Source organism: Nerophis ophidion, linkage group LG24 (genome assembly GCF_033978795.1).
Source record: "Nerophis ophidion isolate RoL-2023_Sa linkage group LG24, RoL_Noph_v1.0, whole genome shotgun sequence".
Taxonomy (NCBI): domain Eukaryota; kingdom Metazoa; phylum Chordata; class Actinopteri; order Syngnathiformes; family Syngnathidae; genus Nerophis; species Nerophis ophidion.
Genome location: NC_084634.1, coordinates 27,922,654 through 27,946,677, shown reverse-complemented (window position 1 = coordinate 27,946,677; position 24,024 = coordinate 27,922,654). Strand labels below are relative to the sequence as shown.

At 37.3% G+C, this 24,024-nt stretch overlaps 2 protein-coding genes across 3 annotated transcripts in view; one reads left to right on the top strand and one right to left on the bottom strand.

Moving 5' to 3' along the window:
- Nucleotides 1–24,024, top strand: part of aven (apoptosis, caspase activation inhibitor) — a 119,775-nt gene that overhangs the window by 94,743 nt on the left and 1,008 nt on the right. Inside the window, exons 3-6 of the mRNA XM_061886492.1 lie at nucleotides 9,429–9,499; nucleotides 11,189–11,284; nucleotides 11,503–11,788; nucleotides 14,286–14,449. Coding sequence (XP_061742476.1) covers nucleotides 9,429–9,499; nucleotides 11,189–11,284; nucleotides 11,503–11,788; nucleotides 14,286–14,416 — 584 coding nt within the window. The 3' untranslated portion in view covers nucleotides 14,417–14,449. The remainder of the gene's footprint in view (nucleotides 1–9,428; nucleotides 9,500–11,188; nucleotides 11,285–11,502; nucleotides 11,789–14,285; nucleotides 14,450–24,024) is intronic.
- Nucleotides 16,225–24,024, bottom strand: part of ryr3 (ryanodine receptor 3) — a 380,753-nt gene continuing 372,953 nt past the window's right edge. For both annotated transcript variants that reach the window (XM_061886489.1, XM_061886490.1), the window contains 3 exons: nucleotides 22,782–22,882; nucleotides 22,614–22,665; nucleotides 16,225–16,759 (listed from right to left, as the gene is read on the bottom strand). In XM_061886489.1, the coding sequence (XP_061742473.1) occupies nucleotides 16,664–16,759; nucleotides 22,614–22,665; nucleotides 22,782–22,882 (249 nt within the window). In that variant the 3' untranslated portion in view covers nucleotides 16,225–16,663. The remainder of the gene's footprint in view (nucleotides 16,760–22,613; nucleotides 22,666–22,781; nucleotides 22,883–24,024) is intronic.

Genomic DNA, 24,024 nt, shown 5'->3' with positions numbered 1-24,024 from the left:
TATCATATACTTGTTAGGATGGGTGTATTTGTGTAGTCTTATCTGTCATAAACACGTTTATCGTCGCAGACTTTCGGTGCTACGGAGTTCCTTTTTTTTTTTTTTTTTACAACTTGATGAGAGCAGAGACAGCGGAGGCTCTGAGCAGCAGTGGTTTGGAAGGCAGAGAGCCTCCACTGTCCCTGTAACAGGCTACAAGTCATTTATGATGCTGTTAATGACGGTAAAAATGAAACATAAGGTATATATCCTGCTTAGAGGTCCTCCTCTGCTGTCCTCTGTTCAGAGCGTAGTCCCTAGCAACGGCCCGTTTTGCTTAGCAACGGTCTGGCAATCGACTAATGGAATTCTTTTTCTGTTGTTTTTCTTGTAATTCTACATAGTAAACCTTTAATGTTTCAATCTACATTGTGTAATAAACAAATTATAAGTTTCATTTGATATGACCAAGACACCTAAAAACAAATCACTGCCGTTTTCATCAATTTACAAGCAAGTGGGCAACTCACATAGATTGGAGTGAATGAATTTTGTGCCCAGATGAGTGCCCATGTCCACTGCATGTGACAAACTGAAGACAAGTGACCTGTGTCTGACAGACCCCTACGTAAAGCCCCGCCCCAGGCTGTAATCCTGTACTGTTGTTGTTTTTCTTTATGTAATCACAGCGGTTTTTTTCTGTTGTTGTCCAAGCTTACTTATTTTCTGCTCCAGCTTCCAGCAGCTCACATAGAGAAAGTTAATGCTCTGTAATGCATCCATTTTTCAGAGCATTTAAAAAGTCTAGTCCTGCTCCTGCATGTAGTAGTAGTAGCAATGATGCTACTGCTAGTACATCAGGGACAGCAGCTAGCAATACTGCACCTTTAGCACCAGCAAGCACTGTTTCTCCTGCACCAGCTCCCTCCGTCCCCCCAACAAGCTCTCCCCCAAAGCAGCCTGCTCAGCTACCCAGTGACTTAAATGGCAACGCACCATCTCAGCCAATACTGGGTGGCTACCCAAAGCGTGCATTTGGTACAACATTAAAATCATTCAATCCTGCCTGGTACCGCACACGACTATGGCTAAAGTATTCTGTGGTGCGAGACGCCTGCTTCTGTTTCCCCTGTCGGAAATATGGCAGTGCTGTTAATGTTTCCCTCCTGAGGGATTGCCACCTTATTGTGGTCAGGGGGTTTGCGTGCCTCAGTGACCGTAAGAGCTATACCAGCAGGAGCTTAGTCTTCATGTGGGACACCCAAGTTGGACAGGTCTGAAGGTAGAGGCCTGACAAAGTGCAATGCACTACTCCAGGTTGGGGTTGGACACATAGCTAAAGACCCATTTCAATGAAGAAAGCATCGTTACTATAAGCACAGAAAAAAAAGTGCTGGAGCATGATGTGTACACATGATGCCCCCTTCACATTTCTGACTGCCCCCTCATACAAGCATGCCTAGAACCGCCCCTGGCGGTGACCATCAGCAATAGCCGCGCCCAGGAATCATTTTTTTGTGTTTTAACCCCCAATTCCAACCTCTTAGTAACATACCACATAGTGAAGGACGAATACTATTTGATTCCCTATTATGCAGCCCATTTTTATTTGACACTTAAAATGTCTCTGACAATCTTGCACTTTATGTTTTGGAAATGACTTGAATGTTTGTGCCATTGCTTTATAACTTTAATAAATACACTTTTGGTCAATTGACTTAGTTGTGATTTCCCTCTCTGCATGAAAGTTTAAAAGTAGCATAAATGAATACTGTATGAAGAAGAATGTTTTAATATATACACATAGAATCATCATACTGCTGTGATTATATGCATCAAGTGTTCATTCAAGGCCAAGGCAAAATATCGTAATATATATCGCATATCGTGATATGGCCTAAAAATATTGCGATATTAAAAAAAGGCAATATCGCCCAGCCTTACTTTAAAGTTTATTGGCGCGTCTGTACTTCTACCTACGTCCGTGTACAGCACCGTACAGCGGCGTTTTAAAAAGTCATACATTTTACTTTTCGAAATCGATACTGATAATTTCCGATATTACATTTTAAAGAATTTATCGGCCGATAATAACGGGAGTCCGATATTATCGGACAGCTCTACTTTGGAATGACCTGCAGAGATGCTACTTGAAAAAGGCAAAGGTTTGGCACACAGACGAGAATTTATCACTTCAATTTCAAGAATATAGCAGAGTCATCACACTGTCGAGCGGCTTACAAATACATTGTTGTTGTTCTTTAGCGACAGCTGTTTCCTGGCCCAAATTCGCCGTCACATCAAGCTGACATTCAAACTTCAGAAGGCTTCTTTTCATACGTCTTTTGTTTCTTCTTTTTTCTTCCTATTCACACCGAGAGACAAAAGCCTTCCCTCATCCCCTCCTTGTTGACCCCCATCAGTCCCTGTGTAGCAAAGCAATCAAGGACAACCGCAGATGGTCCTCAGCGACAGAAATACTGGGAGCAGCACGTCCGCATTATTAGGCACGCCGGGCAGGCTGCGACCTACCGCCGTTCTTCTGGCAGGTCTCCAGCTGAGCGTCCATCTGCGTTTGTCACGTTGACCTGTGTCTGCTGTTTGTGGCTCCGCCCTGAAGTTTCCACCTGCTGAATGTTTAGCGTCATTAGTCTTTATTCGTATTTTTAATCCAGTTTGTCCTTCTACCTTTGCATGGCATGCCGTGCCAACTTGCTTTTTTGTGGCTCACAGTCTTTTAAGGCCGCAATGGCTGGTTTTTGATGACCACTAGTTCATTGAGTGTTCATTACTCATCCTGCCCTGCAGGCTGTTGACTTTATATTATATTGTACACGGGCTGTGTCTCGATACACTTAATAGTCGGTGAGTCAGTGCGTGACTCAAGGGGCAACAACAATGGGATTCGATTTCTTCACACCGACGTTCACGTTAATGTGGTTGTGTCCCCCCAAAAAGGTTTTATTTATTCTTTCATTTATTTTTTTACAACCCGCCACATTGATAGAAATTCCACGGCATAATGGCTTCGACCTTGACCAAAAGATTGGAAAAAAAGATTAGTTTTTGACGAGCTGTTACCTTTTGTATGTCAGAAAACGTATTGATTGAAATACAACAGAAACTTAAAGTCAATGTTTTAACCAGGGATGTAATCAGATGAACATTTCAATCACAATTATTGTAAACAAAATTATCGTTGTTGGTGAATGTGCTCATAACGTATCTATTTTGGTACCGGTACCCAAATACATTTCGATACATTTCAAAGTAAAGGGGACCACAAAAAATGTCATTATTGGCTTAATATAACAAAATATTATGATACATTAAAATTATGTTTATTATTGCAATCAATTAACAATGTTGTCATTAAATAAGAGTGAACATACTTGTCTCTTAGTAGTAAGTAAGCAATCAGAGGCTCCTAATAGGCTGCCGACATATGTAGTAACATATTGTGTATCATTCTATTGTTTTGTCAATATTATGAGGGATAATTAATCTATTTGTTCATTCACTGTTCATGTTCTATCTACACTTCTTTTAAAATGTAATTAGCCCTTATCCGTCTGTTTGGATACTCTACATACAAACCTGATTTCCATACGAGTTGGGAAGTTGTGTTAGATGTAAATATAAACTGAATACAATGATTTGCAAATCCTTTTCAACCCATATTCAATTGAATGCACTACAAAGACAAGATATTTCATGTTCAATCTCATAAACTTTATTTTTTTTTGTAAATAATAATTAACTTATAATTTCATGGCTGCAACATGTCCCAAAGTAGTTGGGAAAGGGCATGTTCACCACTGTGTTTCATCACCTTTTCTTTGAACAACACTGTATAAACGTTTGGGAACTGAGGAAACTAATTGCTGAAGCTTTGAAAGTGGAATTCGTTCCCATTCTTGTTTTATGTAGAGCTTCAGTCGTTCAACAGTCCGGAGTCTCCGCTGTCGTATTTTACGCTTCATAATTCGCCACACATTTTTGATGGGAGACAGGTCTGGACTGCAGGCGGGCCAGGAAAGTACCCGCACTCTTTTTTTACGAAGCCACGCTGTTGTAACACGTGCTGAATGTGGCTTGGCATTGTCTTGCTGAAATAAACATGGGTGTCCATGAAAAAGACGACGCTTAGATGGCAGCATATGTTGTTCCAAAACCTGTATGTACCTTTCAGCATTAATGGTGCCTTGGGCACTAATGCAACCCCATACCATCACAGATGCTGGTTTTTGAACTTTGCGTGGATAACAGTCTGGATGGTTCGCTTCCCCTTTGGTCCGGATGACAGGATGTAGAATAGTTCCAAAAACGATTTGGAATGTGGACTCGTCAACTACAGAACACTCTTCCACTTTGCATCAGTCCATCTTACACTATCTCGGGTCCAGAGAAGACGGTGGCGTTTCTGGATGTTGTTGATAAATGGCTTTCCCTTTGCATAGTAGAGCTTTAACTTGCACTTACAGATGTAGCGACAAACTGTATTTAGTGACAGTGGTTTTCCGAAGTGTTCCTGAGCCCATGTGGTGATATCCTTTAGAGATTGATGTCGGTTTTTGATACAGTGCTGCCTAAGGGGTCGAAGGTCACGGTCATTCAATGTTGGTTTCCGGCCAACGTGGAGTGATTTCTCCAGATTCTCTGGAGAAATCATGGACCGTAGATGTTGAAATCCCTAAATTTCTTGCAATTGCATTTTGAGAAAGGTTGTTCTTAAACTACTTGAGTATTTGCTCACGCAGTTGTGGACAAAGGGGTGTGCCTCGCCCCATCCTTTCTTGTGAAAGACTGATCATTTTTTAGGAAGCTGTTTTTATACCCAATCATGGCACCCACCTGTTCCCAATTTGCCGGCACACCTGTGGATGTTCCAAAAAAGGTGTTTGATGAGCATTCCTCAACTTTATCAGTATTTATTGCCACCTTTCCCAACTTATTTGTCACGTGTTGCTGGCATCAAATTCTAAAGTTAATGATTATTTTCAAAAAATTAAATGTTTATCAGTTTGAACATAAAATATGTTGTCTTTGTAGCATATTTAACTGAATATGGGTTGAAACGTATTTGTAAATCATTATATTCCATTTATATTTACATCTAACACAATTTCCCTACTCTTTTGGAAACAGGGTTTGTAAGTTTTTGAGTGATACTTCAAATTTGGGTATCATTCCAATACCAAGTAGTTACAGGATCATACAATGGCCATCATTCAAGTTTTTCTGTGTCCATGGACATATTTCCTGAGTTTATAAACAATGAAATATCACAAAAGATTTTGTGATTAAAAAAATATCGATGTAATCGACTATATATGGCACTTATACTTGGTATAACATTGAAGAGCACTAGCTTGCTGTCAGTGATTAGCTATTGTATTCTCATACGGTGTGCAGTGAAGCATGTTTAGCTATTCCTTGTTCTGCAGACATGTTATTTACAAGAAACTTATTTTATTTGTTGCCATAGTAGGAAGAATTAGTGATTTAGAAGTGGGTAAAACATTGTGGATAGACATTAGTCGATAGTTAGCTAGCCATGTTTTAAAGCACCTCTTGCAAAGTGACGCTTCAGTGCTATAGCTTTATAATTATCGTTAGTTTTTAAGCCAAAATGCGTCCATTCTCCTTTCTCTGTTTCCACAATGTGTCTGCTTGTAAGTACACCATGTGTGTGCGTTGCCTAACATGCACCTCTACTCATTTTACCAGCAATGCCACCACGTGATGACGGCAATAAGTACCGGTATTTTTCGGTGGCAGTATAGTACCGTTTTTAGTTCATTAGAACGGCAACACTTTTAGTACCATTATACCGTACAACCCTAATCTATACACACACTGAAATATTTTAACCAAGTTTTATTATATATAACGAGCTGTAGGAAATGGATGGATGAATGGATGGATATATATATATATATATATATATATATATATATATATATATATATATATATATATATATATATATATATATATATGTATATGTGTGTGTGTGTATATATATGTATATGTGTGTGTGTGTATATATATGTGTATGTGTGTGTATATATGTATATATATATGTATGTGTGTGTATATATATATATATATATATATATATATATATATATATAGTTCCGGATTATCAAAAGACATATTTTTGAGTGTCTTAAAGTTGTTTTTTTAATTTTTTTATTTTAATTTGTAAAAGTTTATTTATTTTATTGATGAAGGCAAATTGAGTGTTCACTTTGCTGCACATATTAGCAGCACTCACCCTTTAGAGCACAGCCGTAAATTGCTGGCACTGTATCTACAGAACCAAATTTTTATCAGGTGTTTATTTTTACATTTTTACACTTTGCACTTTTTTGTTACACTTTATTCAACATTTCTTACATGTTTTTTATTTTTGCACGTTCATTTTAAGAGGTTATTAAGTGTTCAATTTGATTTTAGATTTTTGTTGACATTGTTTCTCATGGTTAACATTTCATTTCCTTTCTGCCTTGATAGCTGAGGGATAATAATCTGAGTAAGGCTATATTTTAGATAAAAAATATTGTCATTTAATATATGTTTTCTCCTGGTCCTTCTTTCTCATAGCTCAGAAAACCCCCCAATAATTATCGATTGAAATACCACGTATATCGTGATACAGTTTTCAGTCATATCGCCCAGCTTTTATGAAAACTACGCTCGTGTGTATCACGCACATTGGCTTTGTCGGTTGTTAGTTATTGATAGCTGACGTTAGCTATTATTGAGTATATATTCTAAAATAACAACGTGACTGCAAATTGTTCGTTTCATCTCTCAGACTTCTTCCATGTATGTGCACACTCCTTGTGTGGATGTAGCCAGTCGTGTTTTTGTTATATTTTTATGGTTTAAAAAGTTGAAAATTGCCCATTTTTAAGATGTGATAATTCAACTATCAACTCCACACGACCCAATTTGACCAAAAGAGTCACTGTATTTGATTATTGTGCCCATCATCAGTATTTGGTATAATTTCCATCATTATTCCGATTAAGTTGCCATAGTGATTAATTTTCATCGTTGCTTAATGTTACGTTTATTTAACACGATAATGGTAATGTTTAAGAGTATTTTCTTCTTGCTCCATTTGTTTCTATTTTAAAATATTTCCAGCATCTGTTTGCTGGATGTAAAATGACATATTGCTGGAGATCAGCACAATTATAACAAGAGCCTTAAAGAGCCCTTCAGAGCCGACAGCAAGCGTGTGTTCTTGTTTCACAGTCACTTGTGGCTGATGAGTTCCGGCATGCCCATTCTCTCACACACACACACACACACACGCACGCACACACACACACACACACACGCACGCATGCATGCACACACACGCACACACACACACACACACGCACGCACGCATGCATGCACGCACACACACGCTAGCCGCCATCAATGCTGAAAAGATGTTATAGAGTCGGGTCTGTACAATGGACTCGCTTTTGCTGCCCTCTGACTTGTTGACAACACAACCTTGGCGCTTCTGTGCTTCCGAGAGCTCTCAGCCTGTTTGTTTTGTAAGCAAAATGGCTGCAAACGTTCACTTTGTACTCTCGACCGTTTACCCAACTCCATTTTTAAAGGTTGACCATTTTAAAGGCAACTTGGTGGAAATGAACAAAGAAACCGAATGTGTTCAGGGTACCGTATTTTTCGGACGGCAAAAAGCGCATCGGATTATAAGGCGCATTAAAGGGGTCATATTATGATTTATTTCGTCTACATTTAAAACACGTTCTTGTGGTCTACATAACATGTAATGGTAGTTGTTTGGTCAAAATGTTGCATAGATTATGTTTTACAGACCATCTTCAAGCCGCTTTTGGACCGTCTCTTCAGGATGCATCGTTTAGTGGGCGGTCCTATTTACGTGCCTCCACGTTGACAGTGTCTCCTCCCTGTCATCTTTGTTGTAGTTTTTTAGCGCTTCCTTACCGATATATCAGTTAGAACTGTACGCCTACTTTATATTAAAAATGGCAACAGCGGAGGATGAATACCCATAAGAAGATGATAGAGAAAAATGATTGACTACAATGCGGGCTACAATTTTCAGAACTTATTCAGATCCCAAATACATATCAGAAGGAACCAATAGGTGAGAAAAGTTGATTATGCATAATATTGCAAAACAATACACCAGATAATGTCTCTTAATAGATGCCTTTTTTGGGTACTTACACACACCATAACAATACCCGTATGTTGAAGCACAGTACGCCTAACTAGGTAACCGTAATGCTCAGACAATTGATCAAGAAACGCGGCTCTGTTTTTTGCCAAAGTTGTGTAGATTTTTGAGCGCTGTGTGCTATGTTCTGCATTATCAATAAAACATCCACATTTTGGTGTTGCTTGCTTACGGACACTTGCTAGCATCATTTATTGAACAGGTGTCAACTTGCAGTACACACGTATATATTATGTGTGACTGCCATCTACTAGTCACACTTATCATTACACCATGGACCAAAAAAAATTGCTTTGAGGTCAGTAAGCGCAACAAGATTTACTCCATACATTAGGCGCACCTGGTTATAAGGCGGTTTTTGAGCAAATGAAAGAATAGAATAGAATAGAGTTTTATTGTCATTATTGCAATGAACAGGTTCAAAGAACAACGAAATTGGAGCAGCTCCTCCTAAGGTGCAGATACAATATGGTAGTATAAATAGTAAAAAAAAAAAAAAGATAGAGATGACAGATGTATCTATGTATATGTATATGTATCCACACAGATGCATATCTGCATGCATATGAATACATATACACGCATACATAAAACATTATTGCACATTGTAGTCCGAAAAAATTGAAAAATATTTGAACATTACACATGAGGACATGATGGACATATTGTGCTAACTCAGTGCCTGTTTAATGCCGGCCTCCTCCCACCTCCAAAGACATGCACCTGGGGATAGGCACCTCCCACCTCCAAAGACATGCACCTGGGGATAGGCACCTCCCACCTCCAAAGACATGCACCTGGGGATAGGCACCTCCCACCTCCAAAGACATGCACCTGGGGATAGGCACCTCCCACCTCCAAAGACATGCACCTGGGGATAAGTTGATTGGCAACACTAAATGGTCCCTAGTGTGTGAAGGTGAATGTTGTCTATCTGTGATGAGGAGGCGACTTGTCCAGGGTGTACCCCACCACCCGCCCAAATGCAGCTGAGATACCCCCGCAACCCCGTAAGGAACAAGCGGTAGAAAATGGATGGATGGATGTTTAATTGTTTCTCATTTCCATCCTTTGTTGTTATACTTAAAGTTTAAAGAGCAAATGAAAGGATTTTATGTGTGCCCTATAGTCCACAAAATATGGTATTTAATGGTAATTTTAGCAATTCACAGAAATCTCAATCAAGCTCTCTCACTTTCTTTGTCGTTCTCAGGAGATTCCTTCACTCAGTTCCGCTTTTCCGAAGAGAAAGATTGGGAGAAGGACACATTTTCATGTTGTCAGGTAAATCCATACTCCTGGCTTTTCTATGGATTCCACCCATTGATCGGTTCCACTAAACCCTAATAGATGCTGGTTCAGGGACAACATTGTTATCAGTGCAATGTCTGCCTTCTCATCAGATCAGTTAGCATGTGTGTTCACGCTAATGATTTCAATTTGTATTATGTCCTTTTCGGATACATTATCAGGTCATGTGAAAAGATCAAAACGTTTCTTAGTTGCAAAGTCCCACATCTAAAGATGTATTGCTTGATGGCAGCCATGTTTTTTAACCAAAGTATACACACAATAAATAAAGCATTATTATAAACTTCTAAAACTCAAGTGTAGGATTTAAAAAATACATCTAATAAAGTGTTAATTTTATTAGTTGCTGTTTAAAGCCAGGTTAATACTGCAGTGCTTTTATTTTGAAGCTTACATTACACTGAACAGGAACTAGACGTTTTAAAGCTGTGTAACTAAACAGGAAATGTGTCGCTAATGTGCTAATAACGAACAAGACATGTCCGTAAAAACAAATACGTTATTCATAGAAATCTACCCTCTTAAACTGTATGTCTGCAAAACCTGTTGACCATGTATGACTAGCTAAGGCAGGTTCCACTCGACATGCACTTCAGGTAGCTTAATATTTTACATATTATGTTTTGTCTTTCTGTCAAACAAGATTGTGAACATGATGAATTTGCTATTTAGCTAGCTGGAATTAGCATGCGACATTTGACAGCCACATGTTTGGAACATACATTTTAGGGTGTCCCGACCTGATATTTATGCAAAATATTCGTCTGATATCAGCAAAAAAAACAACTAGTATCGGTCGGATGATTTCGGCTTGCATCTAAACTCTCCGATGCAAAGCCGGACAGCCGTTAAACATCTAAATGGCACTCAGCATCAAGGGTTGGAATTTGGGGTTTTATCACCAAATTGATTCCTGGGCGTGGCAACTGCTGCTGCTCACTGCTCCCCTCACCTCCCAGGGGGGGATGGGTCAAATGCAGAAAATAATTTTTGCCACACCTAGTGTGTGTGTGACAATCATGGGTACTTTAACTTTAACTTAAATGTCCTCCAACTAGCACACTAGGGGAGTCATTTCTTCTATTTCAGTCAAGTAATTTACAAAAGGTAAATAAGGTAAGCTTTAGGCTACTAGGAGCTAGCAGCTACACCACAGCTCAGCACACAAAAGCAAACAAGCTAGACATACGTAATAATTGTCCTGAATCAAACAGAATTGCAGCACATTTGTCAATATAAACAAATATTCAATAAGTACTGTTGCATATTACTTACACATACTAAGTCTCCAAAATACAGCCGTATTGTGAAATTTTCCAGTAACAAACGTGTCTGCATCATTTAACTTAAATGACCACTCCATTTTAAATTGAAGAAAGCATACTGTATATCTGTCATAATGTTAGTGTTTTTCACACCTTGCATTGTTCTGTGAGTAATGCACTTGATCAAACTTTTTTTAATGTTCCATTCTAAAATATAATACAAGTATGTGCTGTGATTTGTGCTAAAATCTAATGGGGTTATCATCTGTTTCGGCTAATACTGTTCCAATATCGGTATTGGAACGCCCCTAATTACAGTTAACTTCTACAGTACTTGGGTTTTTTTTGCCCTTGTTGTTTTTTTAATGTCGGGGCGTTTTTTTGTGTTCATTTGTAGATGTCTGCCTGCTTTGTGGACCTCCAAGCTTTGGCCCAGACCCTTGAACAAATTTCTCTACATCAGAGACTCAACCTTGAGGCTGAGCTGGTTCAGGTAACAATTACAAACAAAAATCAAATACAAGCATTTACTGAAGTAAAATGGGAGTCAACTTGTAATAATACAGTAGTAAGTTGATTGGCAACACTAATGTGTGAATGTGAGTGTGAATATTGTCTGTCTATCTGTGTTGGCCCTGCATTTTTGTTCAGAGACGTTCAAATAGGAAACATTTTATCATCTGTGTAAAACAAATATTTGTTGTCCTGCAGGTTTCCACACCAGTTGACATTCCCGCCACAACGTTCAAACAGGAAAAGGCCAAAATTGCCTCCTTCGCACCTCCGCCCGTAGCTTCAGAAGTCCCAAACAACAGTCCTAGTCCCTCCAAGTCTTCCAGTCTTCCTGCCAGCACTGACCCTCAGCGCCCCTCGGGTGCTGCTGCTGCCGACGCCGTGGATGAAGAGCTGGACCAGCTGCTGGCTTTAGCCAAACCAGCGTGTGATGTCCCAGCAGGCCCGCCTGTCAGCACGGAAAACGCTGCTCCGCTTCAGAAAGGTCTGCCATCGTCTGCTTTGTAGGGCAAATAACTGAGTGCTTCAAAAAAGACAGTAGGAAGGGGATTCATTGTTGTGACACATTGGGGGGGTGCACCAATGACTTTGGTCATCAGAATGTCTTTAGTGGACATTCCAACTTTGACCACAGCGTCAGTTGCTATGTAGAGTGGCACTTTCCATCATTTTCAGCAATCAGCTTTGCAAAATGATGAAACCCAAACCCACCTCTTCCTCTCACGCGAGATCCACCCAGAAAAATAGGGCCAGATATGAATCCCTTCCCTACTGTCTGAATTGTATTGATAGGAGTGTGTAGTTCAGTAGCTGCCTGCAGGATTTAGCAAGCTTTTTTGTTTTGTGCAGTTTAGAAAATAGTTGCAGTATCAGTCGAAATGACTGTCAATCAACTATTTGTCATCAATGTTTGAAGTGTTTCTTGTCACCCCGATCTCACAAAGGACATGATTTCAACAAACATTGGTAAACAAATACTGTATGGATGTTGTACCACTGACTTAAAAGTAGACCTTACTCCGTCTGCCAGGCCAAGAACCCTAAACTGATAGAGACAGAGCTGGCATGCTAATCACTATCTGGCAGCCAAGGCCGCTAATCACTAACTGGTAACTGGCATGCTAACCAATAGCTGCATGCTAGGCCCGTTAAACGCTAACTGGCAACCAGCATGCTAATCACTAGCTGGCCCCTAGTTTACTAATAACTACCTGGCAGCTAGGGTCGCTAAATGTTTACCACACTCTAATCGCTGGTTGGCAACTATCACACTGTTAGCTGGCCATTAACACAGTAATCATTAGTTGGCAGTTAGCGTGCTAATCACTAGCTGGCAGCAATGGCCGCTAAAGGCTAACTGGCAACTTGTGTGCTAATCAATAGCTGGCAGCTACGACCAATTAATGCCAACTAATCGCTGGTTGGCAACTATCACACTGTTTGCCGGCCATTAACACAGTAATCATTAGCTGGCAGCTAGCGTGCTAATCCCTAGCTGGCAGAAATGGCCGCTAAAGGCTAACTGGCAACTTGTGTGCTAATCAATAGCTGGCAGCTACGACCAATTAATGCCAACTAGCTTGGCTACTAGCTTGCTAATCACTAACTGTACACTAACTTGCTAATGGTTAACTGGACACTAGCTTGCTGATATCTAGCTGGCAGTTAGGGCTATTAAATGCTAACTTGCAAATAGCAGACTAATCATTAGCTGGCTACAAGTGCACTAATTATTAGTTGGCAACTAGCATGGTAATCTCTAGCTGGCCACTAGCACACAAATCATACCTGGCAACTAGCACACAAATCATACCTGGCAACTAGCAAGCTAATCACTAGTTTGCAACTATGGTTGTTAATTGCTAACCGGTAACCAGCACTCTAATCGCTAGCTGGCCGCTAGCGATTAGAGTGCTGGTTACCGGTTAGCAAAGACTAGCACACGAATCATTAGCTGGCAACAAAGGCCGCTAAATGCTAACTGGCAACTAGCATGCTAATGTCTAGCTGGCCACTGGCATGCTAATTATTAGTTGGCAACTAGCATGATAATCTCTAGCTGGCAACTAGCGTGCTTATCTCTTTCTGGCAACTAGCATGTAAATGCTAATCATTAGTTGGCAACCAGGGTTGTTAAGTGCTAACCGGCAACCAGCACTCTAATTGCTAGCTGGCCACTAGCACACTAATCCTTAGCTGGCAACAATGGCCGCTAAACGCTAACTGGCAACTAGCATGCTAATCACTGGCTGGCCACTAGCTTGCTAATACCTACCTGACAGCTAGGGCCGCTGAATGCTAAGCGCCCTCTAATCGTTTGTTAGCCACGAGGACGTTAATTGCTAGTTACCATGAATTGATTAACATGGACCCCGATTTAAACAAGTTGAAAAACTTATTGGGGTGTTACCATTTAGTGGTCAATTGTACGGAATATGTACTGAACTGTGCAATCTACTAATATAAGTTTCAATCAATCAAAGTTGGCAACCAGCACGCTAATCATTAAGTGGCAACTAGCGTTCTAATTAGTAGCCAACAGCAAGGGCTGCTAAAGGCTAACTGGCAATTAGCATGCTAATCACTAGTTGGCCACTAACTTACCAATAATATAGCCGGGAGCTAGGGCCGGTAAAGGCTAACCACAAACTAGCACACTAATCTCTAGCTGACTACTAGCATGCTAATTGTTAGCTGGACACTAGCACGCTAATCTCTATTTGGCAACTAGCATGCTAATAGCTAGCTGGCCACTACATAGCTAATGAATAAGTGGCAGCTAGGGCCACTAATCGCTATCTGGCAATTAGTATGCTAATTGCTCACATAACTCCAGAGATTAGTATGAAGCAAAGTAATGCGTCCCAGAAGTTGTGTCACAAGTCTTCTTCAGACTGAATCAACAGCGCCTCTGCTGGTCACTGCCGAGTACTGCAGCCCATTTCCATCAGCTATCTCATCCTAATTCTTCACTTCCACAGAGTGCCACGCCGTGACCGAGGAGTTAATCGAAGAGAAGCAGGAGGAGGTGGGACCTGAGCAGTGTGCTCCTGTCAAGCAGGACATGACAGAGGAGGACTTGGAGGACTGGTTGGACAGCATGATCTCCTGACCGCCACCATCATGACGAACATCCAGGATGAAGGTACACTCATTCTTATTTTCTCTGCTTACCAAAACTTTACATATGCTTCCATCAATCCATCCATTTATTATGAGTGCATATTCCACTTCAAATGATAGTAATCATGAAAACCGCAAAAATGTTTTAATTTTGGTCACATTTATTTGAAAATATGAATTATGTCTGCTAAACTTGATGTGCAAATGCAGTTTCATCCGCCACTTTAAAGCGAGTCCAGACTTTAAAATAGCATCCTCTTATAAATGTTAGCGCTTTTATTTTGCCGGTAAACTAAGACAGGTCATAATAGTCCATCTATCCATCTGCTTCCGCTTATCTGAGGTTGGGTCGCGGGGGCAGCAGCCTAAGACCAGACTTCCCTCTCCCCAGCCACTTTGTCCAGCTCCTCCCAGGGGATCCCAAGACGTTCCCAGGCCAGCCAGGAGACATAGTCTTCCAAACGTGTCCTGGGTCTTTCCCCATGGCCTTCTACCGGTCTGAAATGCCCTAAAAACCTCCCTAGGGAGGTGTTCAGGTCATAATAATAATGGAAAAAACATCATTTGAACTTTGACTACAGTTTTTTAGTAAAGCCTTGCTCTTGAAGAATTAAATAAAAAGTACCCTAAAGCAGGAGTGTCTCGATACAATACCGATATTAATTTGATGCGATAACATGTTTAACAATATGTGCTTTTATTTGTAGTGTGAAATGTTAGAAAAGGTTTAATCACGTGACAATACTCAAACAACGACAAACTAACCTTATGGCAGAGTTATGCTGCCGCTTTAAGTTGCAGTGTTGTGGTAATTTGTTTATTGCCGTCATCTAGTGGGCGAAATATTTCAGTAAGTCGAAAAATGCGGACACATTTCTTTTTTCAAGTTTTCTGCAAATATTCTGTGTTGGAGACTTTGTATGTGTAAGTAATATGCAACTAGATTTATTTGATACTTGTTTATATTGAGGAAAGTGCTCTTTTATCTGCAATATTGTTCAATAGTATTGTACGTCTAGCTTCTGTGCTGTTGTTTGCTTAGCCGTTGTGTAGCTGCCTGCTCTTTATTGCAGGATATTTAGCTTCTTACTGGCTCTCCAAATTTAGACAAGTAAAAATGCTACAGGTAGGGATGGGTACCGATCACGTTTGAACCGAAACGATACAGATACCAATTTTCGATATTTGTTAATTAATAACGCTTACTTGTTTTTGATGATAAAATCAAAATTTCTATTGCAACATTAAAAAATTTATCTTGTTTTATTATTACATTTCTGAGTGTCTTAAGTAGTCACAAGCCCGAGTAGTAGTGTATAGATGACAGTGTGTTGGCTAGTCACTTCAGTCCTTGCTGATTGTAGTCTTTTGTTGCGCCCTGAGAAGTGTTACTACTGTAAGTATTGTACTTATTACGCACCAGCTAAATGATTATAACGTGCAACCCTAGTTGTAGTTTTCATTAACAAATTGGTAGGTTTTGGAATTGCCATGTAAAATCGCTAATGCTAATCTTTATTAGCATCAAGCTAGCGCATTTTTGATATAGTGGAACCTCACTTTACTTAGGTGTTTTGAGTCAATTTCTTTGTTGGTATTGAAAATTGCACCATTACCTAGAGGTAGTTTGGCTGAGTGCACTCTCAGTGCTGCTGGAGTGACCGGTACTCATTCCTTGCTCGCTGCACAAATGCTTGTATCAGAGATTGTAGATGTAGGCCGAGCTCTATCCTACAAAGTGGAAGTCTATCTTGATCAGATAATGGGTTTAGTCACCAGAAGAAGCTGATTAGACGGTTTATTGCCTCAGTTACTTTTATTGATTTCCGTTTATTCAAACTACATGTTTGTAAACTGAAGGTTTCCATGAAACAGCTTTAACATGGTGGTCTTTTTGCCTCGTCAATGTGGAAACAAGGTCAGACAGACAGGAGGATAAAACCAAACTGAGCAACACTTCTAGATTTTATACAACAAATATTGTTTTTCTGAAAGCCACAAAATGAGCTAAAGCGTGACAACAAACTTTTTTTTTTGCATAGTTTCTGATAAGGCACGTGTGATTCAAGTTGAAAAGGCAGGTATGAGCGGTCATCAAAGAAAGATCTGGCAAAAGTTCAAAGTTCCACAACAAGGAGTTGAGCGGGTGAAAAGGCAATGCAGGTCAGAACCAAAAGAAAACTTTGCATAAACACTTTGGATGTCCACCGTCAACTTTCCTCTTGACGTTCAGTCGTTAGCCTAACTGGTCCTCGTATTGCTTCCGGAAACAGTCTCCGGTCGGGAAGAAGTCCCAGCAACGCTCCTGGTACATCTTCCACACGTACGATTCCTGCCGTCAGACGACCATGTCAGAATATTGTTGCAAACTATACAAAGTCTAGTTTGCTGTTTCCGATTGAGACACTAGTGTCTCAAGTTTCGCTAAGTCAAATAAAATCCATGATGATTGTGTTAAAAAAGTACAAATTAACGAGCATAAATATTACTTTACTAATGTTAGCATGTAAAACCCAATTTTTCAAACTCTTGAACGCATCATAATAAACTCCTCAATTCCTCCCCAAAAATGGATTAACTGGCTGGAATATAAAGACAATATAACATACATCCATAAACTTGGATGCATATCCAAAAGTGCAATATATTTACAGTATCTGTACAGTAATCTATTTATTTATATCTTCACCTTATTGCTCTTTTATCCTGCACTACAAACAAGCTAATGCAACAAATTGTGTTATCTGTACTGTAAAGTTCAAATTTGAATGACAATAAAAAGGAAGTTCAAGTCTAGTGTAGTTATGTTAAAATGTTAGCGTGTGAACAGCTGACATACTTCTAATATCAATGATAATAAGGTGAGACAAAAACTACAAAATTAGCTATGAATTGTTATTAGAGTAATGCTAGCATGTAAGACCAATGGTTGGTGTCCTACTATTAGCTAAAATGTTAGCATGTAATTGTTGGCATGTGAACATAAACATATGTATATGCAGTGCATAATACCAGGATGAAGGGGAATATTTGTTAGGTCATTAAAATACACAAATTCCCCTGCAAAACAGGCTTGTAGAGATGAAATAGCCTCTGTGTTTGAATATATATATATATATATATATATATATATATATATATATATGTGTGTGTGTGTGTGTATATATATGTGTGTATATATGTATATAAATATATAAATGTGTATGTATGTGTATATATGTATGTATATATACATATGTATATATACACACAGATATATATTTATATATGTATGAATGTATATATACATGCATATAAATATATGTGTATATATGTATGTATATACATATGTGTATATATACACACATATTTATATGTATGAATACATATATATATATATACATGCATAAAAATATATATGTATGTATATACACATCTATGTATACACATATGTATATATACACACATTTATATATGTATGAATGTATATATACATGCATATAAATATATATGTGTATATATGTATGTATATATACATATGTATATATATATACACACATATATATTTATATGTATGAATACATATCTACATGCATAAAAATATATATTTGTATGTCTGTATGTATATATATCTATATGTATGTATATACACATATCTATGTATACATATATGTATACATGTATGTATATATATTTATATGTATGTACAAATGCATATACATATATGTATATGCATACATATATATATATGTATATACATGTGTATATACATATGTATATATATGTATACATATATGTATATACATGTGTATTTATGCATATGCATATACATATATGTGTATATATATACGCATATACATATATGTGTATATGTATACATATATATGTATGTATATGCACATGTATATACATGTGCATATACATATATGCATATACATATATATGTATATAATATATGTATATATACATATATATATATGCATATACATATATGTGTATATGCATATATATTTGTATATACACATGTATACACATATATATGTATACATATATATACACACAAATATATATACATATATACACATATATGTATGTATACATATATATATATGTATATATATATATGTATATATCTATCTATATATATATATATATATGTATACATACATATATACATGTATACACGTATATACATATATATGTATCTATATACATACATACATACATATATATACATGTATACACATATGTTTACATATGTATATACATACATACATATATCAATGTATATATTTATATAAATATATACATTGATGTATATATATACATACACATATGTATATATATGCATATATGTATACATATATACGCATATATGTATACATGTGTATATATACACACATATATATGTATATATACACACACATACAGTATATATATGCATTTATGTATGTATACATATATATACACACATATATGTTTACATTAATACGTATATAAACATATATGTATATATACACACATGTATATATATGTTCAAATATATGTCTATATATATATATGTATAGACATATATACATATATATATTTATATGTTCAAATGCATATACATGTATGTATACACATACATATAATATATATATATGTACATGTATGTATACACATATACATACATCTATATATATATATATATATATATTTACATATATATATTTACATACATATATATGTGCGTATATACATATATTTATATATATGATATATATACATATATATATTATATATATATGATATGTACATATAATATATATATATTTATATATATATATATATATATATATGTATACATGTATATATGTGTATACATGTATGCATACATATATATATATATATATGTGTATGCATACATATATATATGTGTATACACATATATACATATATGTATGTATACACATATTTATATATACGTTTATACATACATATGTATACATTTATATATGTATATACATGTGTGTATGTGTATATATATGTATGCATGTTTACATACATATGTATATACATATATATATATATATGCATATACCTACACATATATATATATACATACATATATACACATACGTACAAATGTGTATATATACATATATATATATATATACAGTATGTATGCATACATATATTTATATATACACACATATTTACATATATAGACATATACACATATATATATAAATAAAATATATTTAGGCGTATACGTCTATATATATATATACACGTATATGTGTGTCTATGTATATATATATATATATATATATATATATCTATATCTACACATATATACACGTCTCTATATATATACATATATGCATTAATCTATACACATATATGTGTATACATATATATATCTATGTATGTATACATATATGCGTACACATACACACAGGCGTGTGAATGTGTAAACACTTATACATGTGTCTAAGTGTACACATTTGCGTGTGTGTATACATATACACATGCACACGTATGCACATGTGTAAATGTGCACACGTATGCACATGTGTAAATGTATAGGTACACGTGTGTACCTATACATGCATATGTACACACAAGTAACGTATACACACATGTATGTGTGCATAACAAACGGAAGAAAGAGTGAAGCATTTTGAATACTCTCTATGTGCACAGTAAGTGTAAAATATGCAGTAAATAACAAACATGCCTTTTGGCCATAAATAGGTAATATTGTTATAAAAGAAGCAAACAGAATTTGTTGAGTAGCACTAATTTGATTGGCCACAATGTGTCACATCCTGGAGGGATGCTTGAATAAGGGTGCCTTTTTTGCAACGTTATGAAGCAGAGTTTTAATATCACACAGGGTGTAGTGTTACAGTAAAGTGATATTTTCACATGCAATCAGACGGCACATCCTCCTGATTATATCGCATTACCTCCATGCTTCAATATGAGAAGTAAAACAGAATCTCCTTATTTCAATTATTGCAGATTAGGTTACATGCAGTGTGCTGGAAACCAAACCTAATAAATAGTGGATAACAATCACCTCTGTTTGGAATACATATATATATATATATATATATATATACATACACATTATTCATCTTTTCTGTAAAACTTATTTTAAAGAAGTAAATAAGGTAAAAGCAACAACAACAAATGTAACCCACGCTCCTTTCTTCCTACTGCAAACTCCACTTATGCAACTCTTCAAGTGGGCTGAGACCTTTTCACACCAACATCACTTTTTTTTTATATATACAACTCAACGATTCACTGTGGGTTCGTACTTAAGTACGAGTAAGTAGTCTGTAAAAAAAAACTGAAGTATTAGCAGCATGTTTTCTTTAGTGGAATTTTTGGAGGCTGAAATGTGGACATTTCTACAGACAGTCTAATATGTCAAATAATTCAGTTGCCTTTATTTTTCACAGCTACATGCTCATCTCTAATGTGACTGTTGGCCATACGCAGTGTGCCTCCTTTACACCAGGGGGCGATTGTGGTCATTTCAGCTTGTTTAACTATGTGGGAATGTAAATACAGTAGAATAGCATGCTAACAAGCTAGCGCTAGTAACTTTCAAATTGTGGAGGTAACAGATAAGTAGTTGTTTCTACTGCTGTTGGCAATGTTTTAATCTGTTTACATGACACTTTGGGTTATTAGGATTAACATAAACATACAAAAAGATTGTTTTTTTCGTCAACTGTTTGACTATTTCACGTTAATACAAACTACCGTATTTCCTTGAATTGCCGCCGGGGCGCTAATTAATTTAAAACCTCTTCTCACTCCTGCGCTTACCAAAGGCATGCGTTAAAAGTAAGTATGCGATAATTATTTTAAAACCTCTTCTCACTTACCAAAGTTATGGAGTAAAAATTTGAGTGTGATGTAAGCTTGGATCTTAAATCCTACTGAATAGCTCTTAATCTTCTATCATTAATGCGATTTCAAATTACCGGAATTGAAATCAGCGTCCTCCATTTTGAAAATGATGACAGGGGAAGAGTCATTCGTGACATCACAAGTTTGACCAGGCGGTAATACTAAGCATGCACTAATTATTTTGGGAAGCGAGTAATTCAAGGCAGGCACATACTATATGCCCTGCGGCAATTCAAGGAAATATGGTATGTGATGAATTATTTTTTAACTATGCGTTGTATTTGATTTCTTACATCACTAAATAAAGTATGAATAATGATGTGAATAATATGGATTAACTAGATGTCTAAGTCACATGTTGTCTACATACCTATTGTTTTACACTGTAATAATTCAATTGTCCGTCAAAATAAGTCCTCGATTGATTGATTGATACTTTTATTAGTAGATTGCACAGTACAGTACGTATTCCGTACAATTGACCACTAAATTGTAACACCCGAATAAGTTTTTCAACTTGTTTAAGTCGGGGTCCACGTTAATCAATTCATGGTATGAGGTTTTGGTTGCTTACAAACAGCCTCGTCTATTTGGAAAATTCTGACGATTACTAAACAACTAAGTTTCTATTTGATATAACGTATTTCCTTGAATTGCCGCAGTGCATGTAGTATGTGCCTGCCTATAATTACTGCCGAGTCAAACTCCTGTCGCAAAATAATTAGCGCATGCTTAGTATTACCGCCTGGTCAAACTCGTGACGTCACGAGTGACACTTCCCCTGTCATCATTTTCAAAATGGAGGAGGCTGATTTCAATACCGGTAATTTGAAAATGCATAAAAGGAAGAAGATTAAGAGCTATACAGTAGGATTTAAGGTCCAAGTTTACATCACACTCAAATTTTTACTGCATGCCTTTGGTAAGTGCCGGAGTGAGAAAAGGTTTTAAAATAATTAGCGCATGCTTACTTTTACCGCATGCCTTTGGTAAGCGCAGGAGTGAGAAGAGGTTTTAAATTAGTTAGCACCCCGGCGGCAATTCGGTACTTCAAATAATATTGAATACCATGTTGCCTTTAATTGGAGGAAGTAACTCCACAACACAAGTGCTTACGTTGGATTGGTCAAACAGAGTCATGTGACCGTGCCTGCATCTTTGCCAGCCTTCATCCAGATATTATAATGACATGTGACGGAGTAAAAGTAGGTAAAAAGTGTGTAACATTAAAACGACTCTGACAAGTAAAGTAACTTAGTGACTCCCAACATCTGCTTAGTGTTTCCTGTGCTTACCTGGCCTGTGTGCTCCGTCTCGTCCTTGTTGATGAGGTACATGAGGAAGAAGCTGCGGAGGAGAACGCCAGTTAGCCCACACACACACGCACACGCACACACACACACACACACACACACACACACACACACACACACAAGGGAGTTGCTTTAGCGTAAGGCACTCACAGGTAATTAGCCAGGTTGTGCTCCTGCAAGGTGTGCGTCTCAAAGCCGTGAGGTGTGCGATCAAAGTAGTCGTTGCCGATGCCGCAGATGAAACATTTGGTCTGGAAGAGAGCAGCAGTTCATCATATTTATGGACTTTCATAAATATATCCCCTCCCTCCCCCAGAGCCTTGTTGACATTTCCAGCCCACTCCCCTCCAAACACACTCCATATGAAACTTTGAGAGACTTCATCTTCTCCACTCTCACATTTTATTTCCCTGGCTTGATGAACAGGGAACAGGAAATTTAAGCTGTTGCAGAACATGCAAGTAAAGATGGCCTGAAATCTATTTTGGATAGTCTCCTGCAACAACCATACACAGCACAATTTCTTTCAAAAAATGATAGTTGAAGTATTTCGAAACGTATGCAGTAACATTACATCATTTCCTGTTGTATTACTTTCTCATAACTATTATTAGTACTTGCATGTTCTATTGACACTTATGTTCAAATGTACTAATCACTTTGATACTTGACATTAGTTTTGGGCGATACTACAAATTTCAGTATCGATCCGATTCCAAGTAGTTACAGGGGCAGTATCGTCATACCAGTGCTAATATTACACATTTTTAATATCATTAAATGATTCAATTTTTGCTGCGATGAGGTGGCGACTTGTCCAGGGTGTACGCTGCCTTCTGCCCGAATGCAGCTGAGATAGGCTTCAGCACCCCCCGCGACCCCAAAAGGGACAAGCGGTAGAAAATGGATTCCATTTTTGATCATAATCAGACAAAATAACACAACAGGGGCTAACAATATTAATTAAATATCACAATTATTTTATTCTTTTGCCTGATTTAAATCCTTTGGTTTTTGCCCTTAAAGTCCTTATTTTCTGAGTTTGTAAACAATGACAAAAAATAGCGATCTAACACTATAGTATCGACCATGTAGCATTATACTTGGTATCATCACTGTCAATATTAGTATTGATCCACTCGTCTTTGTTTACATTCAAGTGCTCTAGCTTGGCGGTTTCATTGTGGAGTGTATTCCTCGTCTTTCAGTGATAATGGTACTTGTAAGAATTTCTGATTGAGAAGTGGCTTTGCACTGTGGAGAGACGTTTGCCGCGAGCCGGGATTCTACACCGCTGTCAAATTTGCTGACACAGCTAGAACATGTCAACATGTATAATCATGATATAAGGTTGTATTAAAACCTCTATATAAATAATATTACTGTACAACAA